This window comes from Brassica oleracea, chromosome C3, assembly GCF_000695525.1.
Source record: "Brassica oleracea var. oleracea cultivar TO1000 chromosome C3, BOL, whole genome shotgun sequence".
Classification (NCBI taxonomy): Eukaryota; Viridiplantae; Streptophyta; class Magnoliopsida; order Brassicales; family Brassicaceae; genus Brassica; species Brassica oleracea.
Window position 1 is genome coordinate 17,874,213 of NC_027750.1, and position 18,553 is coordinate 17,892,765.

Consider the following 18,553-nt stretch of genomic DNA (forward strand, 5'->3'; position numbering starts at 1 on the left):
AGAGGAGGAGCCTGAGATTGATGCAACATCGTATCGAAGCACCATAGGATGCTTAAGAGAGAGTCATAGAGAAGCAGTGAAGCATCTATACTCACGTTCTGATGCAACATCGTATCGAAGAAATGCGATGCACCTATTAACGGTCTATGGAAGTTCATCGGAGTTCAAAAGATCAACATACCCGAGATTCGAGTTGGAATTAAGGGGGAGAATGTTGGATAATTCCAATTAACTTAAGGAGCAAGTTAACTCATTAAAGTGAAGTTTGATAGGTTAAGGAAAAAGGAAAACATATCGAGCTTAGGAATGTTTCCATATTATTATTAGGAAAAAATGTAGCTTCTTCCTATATAAATAGTTCTCATGGAGAGATGTTCCATCAAAAGAAACACATTGAAATGTTTAGTTTTGAGAGAGTTTCTAAATCTAATAAGAAGAGAAGTTCTTATAATCTTTGTGTTTGTGCAACTTTAATGATCATTTAGCAAAAAAAAAACGTAGGTTCATGACTGTAATTTATTCCATTTGGTTAATGGTTAATTTATGTACCCAAAATGTTACATGTTCTGTATAGAAACAACTATGCTTTTTAAGAAACAGGACAAAAAAATATTGAAATAGACCATAACTTCGATCAACTAAATTTTCTCGATAACGAGATTTAACCTATATGATTTCTAGTGATCGCAATATTCAAACGACTACAAATTTATAAAACATGTAGAACATTTGGTAGACACTGTTTAACTTGTGCCAATCCTTTGACTGTCGGTTTTCCTATATGTCAAAAAGTTTGGGAAATAAATGTAATTTTAGTTTCTAAAACCGTTATATAAACCATCTCCCATTCCACTCAAAAACAATCATCTCATAAACAGTCGTCTAGCTATCAAAGTACCAAACATGGCGGGCTACAACCTCGAAGCTATCGAAGCCGCACCGTTAAAGGAAGATGTCGATATTGTGATCCCAACGATCAGGAGCCTTGACTTTCTTGAACAATGGAGGCCATTTCTCAAGCATTACCATTTAATCATTGTCCAGGATGGAGACCCTTCGATCAATATCCGAGTTCCAGAGGGTTATGACTATGAGCTGTACAACCGTAACGATATTAACAGGATCCTTGGTCCTAGAGCTAATTGTATTTCCTACAAGGATGGTGGATGTCGTTGCTTCGGCTTCATGGTTTCCAAGAAGAAGTATATCTACACCATTGATGATGATTGCTTTGTAAGTCTCTTTTGCTATCCGCTCGTTATGCATAAAGTTTATATTCACATTTCTCAACTCAATGAAATCATTGAAACAAAAAAGGTGGCAAATGATCCAAGTGGGAAAGAAATCAATGTGATAGCTCAACACATAAAGAACCTTGAGACACCTTCAACACCACACTACTTCAACACTCTCTATGACCCTTTTAGAGATGGAACTGACTTTGTGAGAGGATACCCTTTCAGTTTGAGGGAAGGTGTCACAACCGCCATCTCTCATGGCCTTTGGCTCAACATCCCTGATTACGATGCCCCGACCCAGCTCGTGAAGCCTCGTGAACGAAACATCAGGTCATAATATACAAATCAAGATCCTTGATTTTTTGTAGTTTTGGTTAATGTCCAAAAATATTTCCATTCAGTTTGATTATTTTGGTATATGAGTCTATGACGTATTTATAACCTGGATATAAACTCTACAATAGTCCTTGCAGGTATGTTGATGCAGTGATGACAATCCCAAAAGGTGTATTGTACCCAATGTGTGGCATGAATCTTGCTTTCAATAGAGAGCTTATTGGACCTGCTATGTACTTCGGCCTTATGGGTGAAGGCCAGCCCATTTCCCGGTACGATGACATGTGGGCTGGTTGGGCAGCTAAAGTGGTGTGTGACCACTTGGGCTTTGGGGTCAAAACCGGTCTGCCGTATGTGTGGCATAGCAAAGCGAGTAACCCGTTCGTGAACCTAAAGAAAGAGCACAAGGGACTTCATTGGCAAGAAGATATGGTTCCTTTCTTCCAAAATCTTCGTCTCTCCAAAGAATCTGACACTGCCGCTAAATGCTATATGGAGTTGTCCAACATGACAAAGGAGAAGCTTACTGAAGTTGATCCTTACTTTGAGAAGTTGGCTGATGCAATGGTCGCTTGGATTGAGGCGTGGGAGGAGCTTAACCCGCCAGTTGATGGAAAAGATGTCAAGGCCAGGTGATAAAGAATTGAAGATGATGAGTGATGCCTGCTGTGTTACTGCATGAATAAGTACGTTTAAGTTTGTTACTGTATGGTCTTTTATTTATTTATTTTCGTTTTGGAAGTGTGCTTCGTACAATAAGTTGTGTAATTGTTCTTTTTGTGATTTGTCAAAGAATACTCTGTGTGATTGTTGTGTTTACTTTGCTCGACATACTGCGTGCTACTTTAAATTACATGGACGAATTCGTTAGTTTAGTCGTACTCCCACAAACATTTATTCTATCAAACGGAAGATTGTTTTTGTGAAAACCGGACCCAACATAGCTGAAAGGGCCTAAACAAAATGTATTTCAATGAAGTTGGATTCCATGACCTATTTCACAAAAATCCACCAATATAAAGCAAACCTACAAGAGGGAAGGGAAGAATGAGGGTTGAGCATTTCCATAAAACCTCAATGAAGAAAGTTTTAAGAGCTCCGAAATCTTTACCCAACATTCACCACACAACATAACAATTTTTTTACCTAAAACATCTAGTAAAGCAAAAATATTCAACACGAAATAAGAATAAATTTCGACGGTGTCAACATGAGATCATGCCCCCCACGTCTCTCATGCTCTCGCGTGAGAAATCACCACTTCACGTGGTCTCCGTGAATTCCACGCCTTCACGCGACACGCAACTTCACTTGGTCCCGCGTGATCCATACCACCACTTTCACACGATAATGCCACCTCACCCCGTTTCCACGTAATATGTGCTCCACATTCTTTACTTCACACACAGGAATGGACGTCGCATGCCTGGTCTGGCGATAAATCATATCACCTCAAGTGGTCTCCACATGATCCAACAAAAAACGATGAAACACCCGAGATGTACTCCATCATGTTGCACGCACAAAAATAGGCTTAAATCCCTTTCCTATATCATATACACATGTTTATTCCCCACTCAATGCAATCACCTGCATACAAGTCTCAATCATCTTACAACCAAATTCGTTTTAGCAACCTATGATCAGTAGGTGTAGGTGTCCACACATTACAATACAATATATATGTGTATGTATATATGATAGTTTACTTATCAAACAACTACACGTATAATTACAGATAACATGTAGGTATGAATGGTTTAAATATAAACTTTTACAATCAAGCGATAATGAAAAAAGTAAGAAGAGTTCATATCAATCGTCATCTTTTCATTAGATCTGCGAAAAGAAAAGAGAGAAGAAGTAAATCAGCAATTTACGGTTTTCCAAAGACTCGGGATCAAAAATCTAAGAGAAAGAACAAAAAAAGAAATAAGTAAAAACAAGAACTAGGGTTTTGTACCTTCACTCGTGACCAGATCTAAAAAGAAGACAAGATAAGATCTAGAGAATGAGACATATCGTTGTGGATCTACAGTGGCTTGGTTGCGTCACCACCAGCGCGAAAAGACTTTGAGGCAACAATGACACACCATAAAATGGTGGCTACCTTTTTATGGCGACCATGCCGGTGTAGTGGAATGTAACAACAGACCAGGCACTGAAAAAGCCAAAAATAATTTTGGGTTGGAACCACATCTATTATTTAAATAATAATAACACTGAAAAGTTAAATATAATATTAAATGGATTCGAACTTATACCCTTTTATACCAACAAGAGTTATAACCATTTGAGCTATTGCAATTTTGATAAAAATGGCCGAAAATATATATAGTTTTTACACGGCTGAAAGTACATGTTTCTATAGCTTCTGCTCGGTGAAAGTTTTAAAGGAGAAGTACCAGTGAACTTGATAACTGCTTTTACAAAATTTTGACATTACGCACTTCAATGCATTTAAACAAGTCAACCTTAAGTAGTGACGGAATGAATAGTTTAAATGGCAACCCGCCGACACCATCATCTTTTGGAATAACCCATGTTCTAAAAATTGCTCTCTTAAACAATTTATCGACCGAAATGTAAAATTCTCAATTTGAATTGCCCGTGCTAGAATGGTCTATCTTGCGGCAGTTGGCGTTTCTATAACGCCGCATCCCGCGGCCGAGAATTCCATGTCTAATCCTACCCCAAATTATTTATGTGGTACAGTGGGTGGTATCAGAAGATATGCGATGATACTTTACATTTATTGTTATATATATCGAGTCCTACGTTTAAGGAACATTCTGTTAATATGTAACTTAACCTCCAAGTCTAGAGTCTGTATATATACTCTCTTGTATTCTCATTATGATATATCAAGATACATTCTTAACATGGTATCAAGAGCAAACCGATAACCCTAAATTTTTTTTTTTCAGCCGCCACCTTATCTCGTCTTCTTCTTCTTAATACTCTTCTTCTTTAATCTTGATCTCAACACCCCATGAATGCCCCCTTTGATCAGGTCGATGCAACGCTCAACTTATTGAAGGTTAATATGGTCAACATCACCAAACTCACCTCCACGAACTACATGACATGGAGTCTTCAAGTTCACGCTCTTCTCGATGGATATGACTTGGCTGGATACATTGATGACACCAAACCAGCACCGGCTCCAACGACCACAGTCAATGACGAAGTAACTGCCAATCCCGAGTTCAACAAATGGCACCGTCAAGATCTCCTAGTATACAGCGGTCTCATTGGCACCCTCTCCCCGTCTATTCAGGCACTGGTCACCAATACCAAGACCGCACGCGATGTCTGGAAGTCGCTCAGTGCCACCTATGCAACGCCAAGTCATGGACACATACAACAACTCCGCTTGCAACTAAAGCACTATACCAAAGGAGGCAAGAGTATTGATGAGTACATGAGGGGCTTGACTAGCCGCTTTGATCAACTTGGTCTTCTAGGCAAGCCGTTGGACCATGAAGACAAGATTGAGTACATCATTGATGGACTACCCGAGGAGTACAAATCTGTAGCTGAACAAATCGAGGGACGAGACATGACTCCGTCCATCATTGAGATTCATGAAAAGCTTATCAACAAAGAAGCTAAACTCATTGCTGTCTCTGCTCCGGTGTCAAGCTCAATCCCAGTGACTGCTAACGTTGCTTCGGCTCGCCCCAAACAGCATCAGTCGCAATACAACAGAAGCAACAACGGCTCAAACTGGAACACAAGCTACAAATCCAACAACTCATCCATGCAGAAACAAGAGAACCGGTCAACCAAAGGATATCAAGGTCGTTGTCAACTCTGTGGCGTCTTCGGTCACAGTGCACGTCGATGCACACAGATGGCTCAACAATATGTCAACACAGGCAGCTCTCCATTCCGCCCCTGGCAACCCCGAGCAAACATGGCCGTAGCAGCGCAAAACCCCACCAATGCGGGGCTCATGGAATCAGGAGCAACACATCACCTCACCAGTGATCTTCACAACTTGTCTCTCCATCAACCATATCTAGGAGATGACTCGGTCATGATAGGTGATGGCACTGGTCTCCCTATAACTCACACTGGTTCCATCTCCCTTCCATCTCCTGCTCGCACTTTAAGATTAAATGATGTTTTATGTGTTCCAAACATTCAGAAAAATCTTATCTCTGTTTATCGTCTATGTAATACTAACAAGGTGTCGGTTGAATTTTTCCCTGCTTCCTTTCAGGTGAAGGATCTCTGCTCGGGAATCCCGTTAATCCAAGGCAAGACCAAGGATGAACTGTATGAGTGGCCAGCCAAACCCTCCACCCTTCAATCCTTTTTCGCCTCTTCACCACCAAAAACAACTCTCCCGGTTTGGCACTATCGTCTTGGCCACCCCTCTGCCTCCGTTCTCAAGACTGTTATTTCAAATTTTTATTTACCTTTTTCTCAATCTGTAACTCAAAACACTTTGTGCTCAGATTGTGCCATCAATAAAACTCACAAACTACCCTTTCACCAAACAACCATTACCTCTTCTAACCCTCTTCAATACATTTTCACCGATTTATGGAGTTCTCCAGTTGTTTCCATTGATAATTACAAATACTACCTAGTGCTAGTTGACCACTACAGCCACTACACTTGGCTATATCCTCTGAAACTTAAATCCCAAGTAAAAGAAACATTCAAAGTGTTCAAAGTGCTCGTCGAGAACTTCTTCTCCACCAAGATCGGTACCTTGTTCTCAGATAATGGTGGCGAGTTTATAGCTCTCCGACATCTCCTGGCAGAAGCTGGCATCTCCCATCTCACCTCTCCACCACATACACCAGAGCACAACGGTATATCGGAAAGAAAGCATAGACATTTCGTTGAGACAGGTCTCGCTATGCTCACACATGCCTCGATGCCGAAGAAATACTGGACTTACGCATTCTCCACAGCCGCATATCTGATCAATCGCCAACCAACTGCGGTCCTCAACATGGATTCTCCATTTCACAAGCTCTTTGGTACTCAACCTAATTATCACAAGTTAAGAGTCTTTGGCTCTCTCTGTTTTCCTTGGTTGAGGCCGTACACAGCTCACAAACTTGAAGACCGGTCTACTTCTTGCGTCTTTCTCGGATACTCTCCAACACAAAGTGGCTATATGTGCCTTCAACCACACACTGGACGCATATACGTACGGTTTGATGAGCTTGTCTTCCCGTTCAAGACCTCCTCTCTACCTGCTTTGAACAGCCCAGTTCCAAACCCTGAACCCACACCCTTCTCTCCACCAGTAACCATCGTACCATCACAACCGCCTGCTCCCACAACCTCTGTATCAAACCCATCCTCTCCACTCATACAGCAAACGGGAAGCTCGAGCTCAGGTCCTTCTCTGCCGGGTCAGGTTAATTCTTCCACTCCTTTGTTTAGTAATACTAATGATGATAACATGAGTGCCGAGTTGTCAGCAGGATCACATCACTCTGCTCCTGCGCCTCAAACCTCTCCAGTTGTGTCTCAGTTACCGTCTGAGCAACAACAACCCTCACCATCACCATCGGCGCAAAGCTCACCATCTCCAGAGCCTGCTCAGCCGGAGAACACGCACCCTATGCTCACAAGACGCAAAAATCAAATCAGCAAGCCAAACTCGAAGTACAACTACTCAGCTGCTCTGCCTTCGGTTATTCATACTGAACCAACTACACTAAATCAGGCGCTTAAAGATAGACGTTGGCGAGGCTCTATGTCTACAGAGATTGATGCGTTTGCACGTAATGGAACCTATGATCTTGTGCCTCGACAACCGCATTACAACGTTGTAGGGAACAGATGGCTCTACAAAAACAAATTCAACTCTGATGGTTCTCACAAATGCTGCAAGTCACGCTTGGTGGCGAAAGGGTATAAGCAAGAATATGGCCGTGACTACACAGAGACATTCAGTCCGGTTATTAAAGCCACAACACTTCGTCTTGTCCTCGACATCGCAGTCAGCAACTCCTGGCCGATACAACAGCTTGATGTCAACAATGCTTTCCTCCAAGGGACTCTCACAGACGAAGTATATATGGATCAACCACCTGGCTTCGTTGATGCAGACAGACCGGACTACGTCTGCAAACTAAACAAGGCTATCTATGGTCTCAAACAAGCACCCAGAGCCTGGTACAAGGAACTAAGAAGTTTTCTTCTCAGCCTTGGGTTTGTGAACTCTCTTGCGGATACTTCGTTATTCATTCATCGACAAGGAAGTCAGGTCATCTATCTTCTTATCTATGTAGATGATATTTTGATCACTGGTAACACAAAGTCTGGCATTACTCAAGTACTTACCCTCCTTGCCCAACGGTTCTCTGTTAAAAATGCTGAAGATCTAAATTATTTTTTGGGTATTGAAGCACACCGTACGTAACAAGGACTCCACCTGTCTCAAAGAAAATATAGTTTGGATCTCCTTCACAAGTACGACATGACTAATGCAAAGCCAGTAACCACTCCAACGGCGTGCTCACCTAAACTACATCTGCACGATGGTGTTAGACTCTCGGATCCAACCAAATACAGACATCTAATAGGTAGCCTTCAGTACCTACAGTTTACTCGGCTAGATATCGCATATGCTGTCAACAAATTATCACAGTTCATGCACATGCCAACTGAAGATCATTGGCAGGCAGCCAAGAGGATCCTTCGGTATCTCGTTGGAACACCGACGCACGGCATCGTCTACTCTGCCACCAACAAGCTTACTCTCCACGCTTACTCAGACGTGGACTGGGCTGGGGATTCAGATGATTATATCTCCACCAAATCCTATATTGTTTATCTCGGCAAACACCCCATCTCTTGGACATCCAAGAAGTAAAATGGAGTTGCTCGTTCTTCTACTGAAGCTGAGTACCGGTCCGTAGCTAATACTGCATCTGAACTCAACTGGATTTGCAATGTTCTCACTGAACTTGGTATCTCCCTATTGGCACCACCTGTGGTTTATTGTGACAACGTTGGAGCCACTTTCCTCTGTGCAAATCCAGTGTTTCACTCTCGCATGAAGCACATTGCCATAGACAATCACTTTGTTCGCAACCAAGTTCAGAAAGGAGCCCTACGAGTTGCTCATGTCAATGCTCGAGATCAACTCGCAGACGCGCTTACGAAGCCTCTAACTCGCGCTAGGTTCATGGAACTAAGAAGCAAGATTGGCGTCAGATCCCTGGCTCCATCTTGAGGGGCCGTATCAGAAGATATGCGATGATACTTTACATTTATTGTTATATATATCGAGTCCTACGTTTTAGGAACATTCTGTTAATAAGTAACTTAACCTCCAAGTCTAGAGTCTGTATATATACTCTCTTGTATTCTCATTATGATATAGCAAGATACATTCTTAACAGGTGGCATGCAGGACGAAGAAACTCGATCAGACCTAAACGTGACCAGACCTGAATTTGACCAAACCTGCATTGATTGTTGGTGTGCTTAATGCAGTTGAATGCTTTAACATGCTGTAATGTATATCTCTTAGAAGCGTTGATTGTAGGTGTGCTAATAGTATCTCTGAGATGTATGTGTGGTGAAATGTAATGAATTTCATTGCCAGTATCAATGAATTTTTTTAGACCATGCCGCTTGTCTTCTTCCATATATACTCTAGTTTCCAACAATGTCCAGAATCTGAAGAAATTGAGAAACATCACAATTAAGATTCACAACTAGGAACTAACAGAAACCATTTAAGTTCTAGCTTCCATTCAACGCCCTCATCTCCTTCTATGGCGTCACTCTTAACAGGTCTAGCTTCCCTTCCACACCCTCCCTCAGATCCGCCAGATACGAGTTTTAAGGTTGCTCTCCCATCAAATCCTCCAGATCCTCTGATTCTTCCTGACTCTCTGCCTGATACTCTATCCTTCACGGGTTTCCTTCAGGTGTACGATCTCTGGTCCACCGTTAGCTTTCCCCATATGTTCTAAGATCCGAAGATATGTTTGATGATTTCATATGGTGGATCAGCCTCAGATAAATATTTTTTCTTCCCAGTATGTAACAGTCTTTGTACTTGCTCTCATGTACCGAGTAAGCTCACGCCCTTTACCCTACACTTTCGAATGTGGTTGGATTATCAATGTGTGGGCAGATCATATGGTCTTGTTTGATCCGAGCTTTTCTGTGTTGGCGAAAACTTCAGCCAAAATATGGAGTCTCCTAGTTATGGTCTTTGGAAGCCCAACAAGAGGACACATACGATAACTTAAACTCCAAATCCAAAGCAGTTCAAAGGGACCAAAACCATCTCAGAGTACTTGCACAAAATCAAAGGTAAGGCTGATGACTTAGAACTTCTTGGAAACAAGATCTGATGGAATACATACTTTCCGGACTGAGTGAGGACTACAAACCAGAGATTGATGCAATACATGGCAGAGATCAAGCGATCTCATACACGGAGCTACATGATCGACTAATGAACTGGGAAGAAATGCTGATGTGTAGATAGACCATTCAGCCAACGGGAAAATGACTATTTATTCCCCACTATTTGTAATAAGAACATTTAATACCCAAGTGTTGTTTGCGCAAACTTATTCCCGAACTAATTGTCTACGTAAATTTAGATTTGAAAGTCAACCATTAACATATAAACAGAAAACTAATGATTTTCATCCATTTATTAACGTTTGACTATTTTTCAATTTTGTGTAGACAATGATTAGTTCAGAAATAATTTTGCGCAAGTAATACTTGGATGTTAATGTACCAATTGAAACAGTTGGACACATTTTTATTATGATCTGTAAAAGTAAGTCAAAATATCAATTAATTTCTTAAAATTCAAGTTAATAAAATTTATTAAGTTAAAATGAAACCAATTAGAGATATATACAGGGTTTTGTGAGGATGTATAAATTATTATAAGACAAGTATATATAGATATTATATATTGCTAATGCACAACATAGATTTTCTTCTGAGAGAGTTACGTTGAGAGACATATTGTGACTTTTGTTTTCTTTAATAGACACATTCTCTAGTTGGCACACATTCTTTGGCCAACTGTAATTTTTCGGACAAAAATAACCCTCATTTTGTCTAAAGAGAAGTGTGTTGCTTTTAAAGAGTCAAACTTAAAATTCTAAAGTTTCCCTTCAGTTGCAATAAATGACAAAGGGGTTAAGTCAAAAAGTAGGTGTATGGGATAAAGTTAATTGTTTTTAGTCGTTGGATCTGTTTAAAAGCTAAAAGATCTAACGGCAGCGAATATGTCAGTGCTACGAGGGTGTTTGGTAGATGGTGCGAGAGAAGGTAAGCAGATTTCGCTATAACTCTATAACGTTACAAACTTCGTATTCCTTTATACAACTTTCTGTGGATACAATTTATATGGACACGAAAATGTTACAAAATTTTATGTGGGCAAATTCTGGGTACACAATTTGGTGGGCAAGGCTATTACTTTGACTTGGATGGGATTGGCGTGGATGCATGTGAAGCCGTTGTGTGCGTATTGAATCAGTGGTTAGGTTTGTAGTGGACACGCAGCTGTGGACATGAGATGAAGGTAGGCATGAATATGTAATATGTTAGTTAAATACCAAAAGAGCCACACATACTCAGTTCGTGGAATTAAAGTACATGAATAGACATAAGCCTAACGGCACATTAAGAGCAAAAGAAAAGGTGTCCATTAGGTGTATCATGTGTGGCGACATGAGGCGGGTTGCTAAGGTTGTTGTGGTTTGGGTGAGTTGTGGTCGGGTAAGTCATGGTTAGGCGTCAACTGTTCGGCAGCTTTATGGTCAGAGGTTATGTGGACGGGCGATGTGTGGTCAGGAGTGGAGTGGTTGCGAAGTGTGTGTTCGGGCGATGTGTGGACGGAGATTGTGTGGTTGTGCGACGAGCAGTGGTCAGACAAGTTGTGAAGTGGTGAGGAATCAAGGATAGGTGGCAAGTGAATGTCGGAGTTGAAGAATAAAAGATAAAACTTTTCTACAGATTTAAACAGAAGAACATAGAGTTGAGGTTTATATCGAGAACTCAGACAAAACTAAACCACCACTTCCTCCTCCTCATGTCCTCCACCTCTGTATCCATATCCACCACCATAGCATCCACCATCACAGCATCCACAACCACCTCCTCCTCTTCACGTCTTCTACCTCCGTATCTACATCCGCCACCACGGCATCTACCATCGCGGCGTCCACCACCACAATCAGACAAGAAACTAACTTTTCATATATGAATCTGTTAGATATATCTATGAAATTAGGAACAGAGAAACACGATTGAGAATGGATTGGAGTTTATGGATTCATGGTGTGACTCACCAATGGTCGAGGATGAAGAGCTGGAGAGGCTAATCCGGCGGAGCAGTCTCAGATCGAGTGAAAGCTAGAGGTGGAGACATAGTACGAAACGTAAATCACCTTCCATGAAGAAACGTAAATCACCTTCCATGAAGAAACAACGGCGGCGGAGACATAGTACGAAACGTAAATCACCTTCCATGGCGGGTTTTTCTCAATCGACGGTGGTTGGCCTTGGTTGATGACGAAATCGACTATCGCCGGAGAGGATCTGATTTTTTAGAAAGTTTATTAGGGTTTCTGAAGTTTGAGTTTCTAGATCTACAAGAAGTCGAGGGAAAGATAAACTTTGTCTCTTGGAATCTACAAAATGAGAGTGAAAAATCTATTATTTGTTTTATTGTTACTAGTTAGGAAAACCAAGAACCAGTTATTCTGGTTAGAGAATTCATGAAACCCATTTTCACTAAGAATTGAGGGTTAAGCTAGACATTTCACTAAGAGAAAGTGTCCACTATGACTAAAGTGTCTTAAAGTGTAATTCATAAGATGAATTGTGTCTGTGGGCGTAAATCTTTCTTTTCTTCTTCTTTTTTTTTGCGAAACCAACATAAATTGTCTAAAGCAGAGATCTACAACAATCTATATAAGTCATCTTACTTTATTTTATTTTTAATTTCAGGAAAAATAATTAGTTAAATATGGGAAAGCTTATACTCATTTATGTATATATAAGTACTGCAAAACATCTGATATTACCAGCGTTAGATATAACATCCATGTACTTTACGGCTCTAACTGGTGACCATAAATGAATATAAGGAATATGAAAGAAATGAACAAAGAAGAATAAAACAAGAGAAAAAATTATTACTCTCCTAATTTGATAAGAAATAATTGTAGTCTATTATTCCTTAAATTTTAAGGAATGTTAACGAATCATAAGGAACAAATATTCTTTATAAATGGTGTAAATTGAAAGAATGATAAGGAATTCACCATTCTCACTCATTCTCTTGGTCTGCGTTTGTAAGATCAGTGATAGATTGTTTTGGATCTTTGTTTTAAATAATTGTATGTTGTACATAAGCTATACAATACATATATATTTGTGTTGTAATAATATATACTAGATTTTGATCCGCGCTTTCAAAACGCGGAATAATAATTTGGTGAAAATTTTATATAATAGAATATTTTCATAAGACCTGTAACCCGAAGTCTGAATCAAATCCAAACACAAAAATCCGATTTGTACCTAGAAGACTTCCCGGTAAGTCGTCTAGGATAAACATGTTAGTTTTAGTTTTGTATTTGACCGGATTATATCAGAAATTTTATTTTTCCTAGACGACTTACACGGAAGTCGTCCAACAGAAAAATAAAAATTAATTTTTAATTTTTATTAGATGGCTTCCAAGTAAGTCGTTTCAGGTTACTTTTGCAATTGAAAAAATAAAACTTAAATATTTAATTTTATCTGGACGATTTCCATATAAGTCTTCCGGTAGACGACTTACAGGGAAGTCTTCTAGGATTTTATTCTGAGATTCTGGTCAAACCTTGGTTATTACATAAGACTTTTGTGTAAGTCGCCTGCCAGAAGACTTACAAGGAAGTCGTCTAGAAAAAAATAATATTTAAGTCGTCTAGGAAAAATCAAATTTCTGACACATAAGTGAATTGCAAAACTAACATATGCATTGACCAGAAGACTTCCGTGTAAGTCTTCCGAACGTCATCTACGTCAACGTTTAATAAAATTTCATTTTCTCTAAAACTATAAAGACTTTATTACTATTTTCTTGTTAATTCATGTAAATTAGTCAATATTGGAGCTCTTGGATGAAATTCATAACTTAATTGGTGATGATTATGAGGGTAACAACATTCATGCTTATTAATGTTTCTAGCTAATGAGAGAAGACTTCCCGATAAGTCTTCTACGTTACTTTTTGTAAAACTTGTATGTTCAACTTTAAGATATATATTTTTTAACTTTCAAAAGTGTTAAGTAACTTCAAGAATATCAAGTCATAATGTTTAATGTGTCTTCTTAGATCATAAAATAAACTTTTTAACTTTCATGAATTTTGAAATTTTTATTTTTATTTAAAATTTGTATTTTCCTCTTAAATTTTAATTTCCCGCTAAATTTCTCCCTTATATTTAAATTTCTCGCTTGAAATTTAAGTCTTCTGAGAAGAAGTCTTCCGGAAGACTTCTCAAAAGACTTCTAGTGAAACTGTTATAGGTTTGAACTAATGTAATGTTTGATCTTTTGTAAATTTGATTATGTTTTCTTGAGAAGTTTTCTCCATTAGTTGTAGTAAATTTGACTAACTTTTTGTATTAATGTGTTTTGTTATTGAAGTTGTATCAATAACTTCAATAATGTCAAGTACTTTTGGCAAGAGAATATTGTAGACATGAACATATTTACCCATTTTATTTATTAATATCTTTTCAAATTTACAAAAAATTCACAACTAAAAGAATACACATACAAATTACAAAACATATCATAAACAAAACTATTATAGTTCATTCTTCCACAAAGACAAGCTTAGAATCCACTTGACATGGGAGAAGAGAAAGTCAAAAGACTTCCAAAACACTTCCAGGAAGTCATCTAGTGCATTAAATGTTAGAAGACTTCCCTGTCTGTCTCAGATCTGAAAAACATGCATATCAAAAAGCATTCAAATGGCTTCAAAACATAGAAAAACTTCAAAATAAGGTAAGAGCTTAAAACAATTAAAATAATTTTCAAAAATTAAGAGTTTTAAGCAACAAGAGGTTACCAAATCAGAAAATATGATTTATAGATCTACCTTTAAAGGAGTGGAAGATGAGAACCATGTAATGAAAAACCTACAAAATAAGATGAATTATAGAGAATAACATGAGACAAAAAATGATAAATTGATATATAAAGTTTGGTGTTTACAAAAAAATGATAAATTACGAAAAAGATAAGAGCTTTAAGCAACCAGAGGTTACCAAATGAAGAAAAATCAGACATATGAACTTAACCAAAACACTCAGATCAGATCTGAAATGAAAGAGGAGACATGGGAGAAGACTCCACTAGAAGTCTTCCAGATCTAGTGCATTAAATGTTAGAAGACTTCCCTGGAAGTCAGGGAAGTCTTCCACGTCTGTCTCAGATCTGAAAACCTGCATATCCAAAAGCATTCAAATGGCTTCAAAACATAGAAAAACTTCAAAAATAAGGTACGAGTTTAAAACAACCAAGATAGTTTTCAAAAGGTAAAAGTTTTAAGCAACAATAATAGGTTACCAAATAAGAAATTATGATTTATAGATCTACCGTTAAAGGAGTGCAAGATGAAAACCATGAAATGAAAAACCTGCAAAAACAAAATAAATCAGTGAGAAGACATGAAATAACTATAAATTGATATAAAATTTGGTGTTTTTAAATTACAAGAGATTAGAGAGAGGTTTGAGAGTTTTAGAATGAGAAAAATTACATTTTTTTGCATCCATTTGAGAGAATGAGAGAGAATGTGTAAATTTTATTTATAAAAGGAGACAAAAATTTTAGTAAGGTTAAATTTTTTCGATTCAAAAGACTTTCAAATAAGTCTTCAAATAGAAGACTTCGTAGAAGACTTACTTGAAAGTCTTATAAAAACTAAAATATTTTTAGCGGAAAACTAAAATATTTCTAGCGGGAGTTAGAAGACTTGAAAGTCCTATAATTGATAAAATACTAATCACCAGAAGAGCTCTTGGAAGTTGTTTAGACCCTAAATATAAATCCTAAACTCAAATAACTAATTAAATAGAAACAAACACTTCATTAAACTTTAAAAGTGTTTAATATACACAAAACTAAACATATATATGTCAAAATTTAATTTTTCAAAAAAAATGTTAAGCTTCCAAAATCTAACCCTAAGAATATATACAATACTACAACATATGTTGTCAAACCCTAAACCAAAGAATATCATGACTCACTACTTTCATTCATATTTGTTGAAAACAATTCAATTTTATTATATTTTAATTTATATCACTTACAACTCTTTATAATTACATGATTTCAATTTTTTTCCTATCAAAATATTTTTTACAAAATTTATAAATTATTTTCTAAGATCTACTATATGAGAAGACTTCCTGGTAGTCTTCCAGAAGACCTTCATAACCTCAGAGGACTTACAAAATCTCAGAAGACTTTACGGGATTATATTCGTAAAAATGAATTATGGTTTTTTGTTTGGTCATAAGGGGCTGGTTGTAATTTCACTAGTCTTTTGGGTTACTTTTGCATTTGATTCAAGTTTGAGATACTTTTGGGGTCAAAATCAAGTTTTGAGTCATATTTGGCAAATTTTCCTTAAATAAAAATGTATTAAAAGATATTATTAAAACGAAATCTTAGAGAAGATATTTAAGAATATATTTTTAGATATCTTACTTTGTAAATATTAAAATATTTGGATAAATATGGTATATATTTAATAATAACTAAATTAGTTGTAGGAGAACTAATAGGAAGTTAAATAAATGTAATGGTTTATGTTGTTTCAAATTATATGATGTTTTAGAAGGTTTATGTTGTTTCAAAATATATGATGTTTTGAGATGTTGAGGTTAATTTTAACTTTATTGAAAATTGTTCAACCAATAAGATTTTACGCTCTTTTTTTTAATTGGTTGAGTGATTTTAAAATTATATCTTTAAAATTGATTTTCAGAAGAATGTATTTTTCTTAATCTTTGTGCACTAACCCAAAAGATCATATATTATGAAACGGAGGGAGTATGTTGCAATAATATAGATGTCAATTCAAAGCTAAGAACATATAAATGGTTTCTTAAATCAATATTTCTCAAGTAAATATTACAAAGATGTATCCGAAAAATGATCTTGAAAGAGTATATTTGTTTCATCCAACTTGATATATTTATTTAACTCGAATTTTAAGAAATTTATTGATATTTTGACATAGAAACTTATATAGATCATAATAAAAATATAACTTCTTATTCTCTAATTATCCGCAATCCGCATATTTAATGTCCAAGTATTACTTGCACAAAGTTATTCTCCAAGTAATCGTTGACTGCGCAAAATTGGGCTTGAAATAGTCCACATTAAAAATTGGATGAAAATCGTTAATTTTCCGTTTATACGTTAATGGTGTACTACTTCAAGCCAAATTTTGCGTAGTCAACCAATAGTTCAAAAATAATTTCGTGCAAACAATATTTGGATATTAAATGTGTTGATTGGAGATAGTTAAAGAATAAAATACTGAAATTAAGGCGATGACGGAAACTCTAGGCGACGAAGAAGGCGATTCTCAATCCTCTCCGACAGAAGGTCGCGCTGGTGAGGGATCTAATTCCCGAAGCAAAGTTCGTTCACCCTGGACAAAACCCCTTCCGATTGAGCCACCAGGGCCTTCAAAAGTTGTAGACGGCGCTGTTTCGATTACGATACCCGAAGAGATCTTGAAGGACCCCAACCCTCCCTGGAGGTGCTACGTTGTAGGGTCGGGGACGCTCCACATGTGGGTACCATTCATGCTACCATAAACCGGATCTGGTCATCTCTGAAAATGGGGAGTAAAATCGAAGTGCAGTTCCTCGAGAAGAACACGGTTTTGTTTCGCATATAGTGTCCCCAGATGAGAGCTCGTGTGACTCAGCGCCGCTATTGGCACATAGCGGACGTTCCCTTGGTGGTGAATGAGTGGTCTCCTGAAACAGCTCTAGATCCTCCAAACCTCTCTGCTTTGCCAATGTGGATTGATCTTAAGGGGGTGCCTAGTCTGATGTTCTCCTACAAGGGCTTGAAGTGTCTAAGTCGAGCTGCGGGAAAGTTCGTCAAGCTGCGTTCGAATACAGAGAAATGTACGAGGCTTGACGTGGCTCGGGTTCTTGTGGAGGTCAACCTCCATAACCCTCTGGTGGAGAAGATAAGTTTCTTGGATGGAGCTGGTGAGAAGGTGATGATTGATGTGAGCTACCCCTGGGTGCCTCCAAAGTGTAATGTTTGCAACTCTTGGGGTCATAAAGGAGTGAGCTGCACTTCTAAGAAAGTCCAAGTCCTTCAGAAGGATAAGGAGACTGAGGAGGAGGTTGAGAATGCAGGAGTGGAGATAAATGGCGATGGTAAAGTGCGTTATGAGCTCAATCCCAACCGCAACATTGTTAGTGAGATGCTTCTAGAGCTTGAAGGTCTACCTCCAGCGCTTGGATGTGGTGTTGTTGGAGATACCTCAAGAAAAGATTTTGAGATTAGTGAAACATCAAATTCGATTACTGAGAACACTGAAGCTAACCTTGATTGGGCTCTGGTAGGGCGTAAATCTCCACGTTCTTCATCCCCGGTTAAGGATAGTAGAGTTGAGGAAGTTTTGAATGAAGAGTCTCTAGGCGAAAAAGAGGTTGTTATATCTCCATCGCGGTTCAGTGTGCAGGATATTGCGGACATAGATGAGGTGGAAAAGTGAAGATGATGAAGTAGAGGAGGGGGAGGTGATAGCGGATGAGCAGAAACAGGATGCAAAACAGAAAGAATCATCCAAAAATGCTCGATTACGTCTTGGCTCCATTTTCAAACTTAGTAAGCAAGTCCCTGCTCGTTCTAAAGACCTTAAAGCGCCAAGGACAAACACCTACCCCAAGAAAGCTTCCTCT

The 18,553-nt window shown here is 38.2% G+C and overlaps 1 protein-coding gene across 2 annotated transcripts; it reads left to right on the forward strand.

Moving 5' to 3' along the window:
- Nucleotides 1-820: 820 nt before the first annotated feature.
- On the forward strand, nt 821-2,427 carry LOC106332455 (probable UDP-arabinopyranose mutase 4). 2 transcript variants are annotated; one of them, XM_013770912.1, is made up of 3 exons: nt 821-1,233; nt 1,318-1,568; nt 1,703-2,427. In XM_013770912.1, the coding sequence occupies exons 1-3, from the start codon at nt 904-906 to the stop codon at nt 2,208-2,210; spliced, it is 1,089 nt and encodes a 362-aa protein (XP_013626366.1). In that variant the 5' UTR covers nt 821-903; the 3' UTR covers nt 2,211-2,427. The 2 variants fall into 2 exon arrangements, with proteins under 2 accessions (XP_013626366.1, XP_013626367.1); XM_013770913.1 differs by having other exon boundaries at nt 826-1,233; nt 1,712-2,427.
- Nucleotides 2,428-18,553: the final 16,126 nt, after the last annotated feature.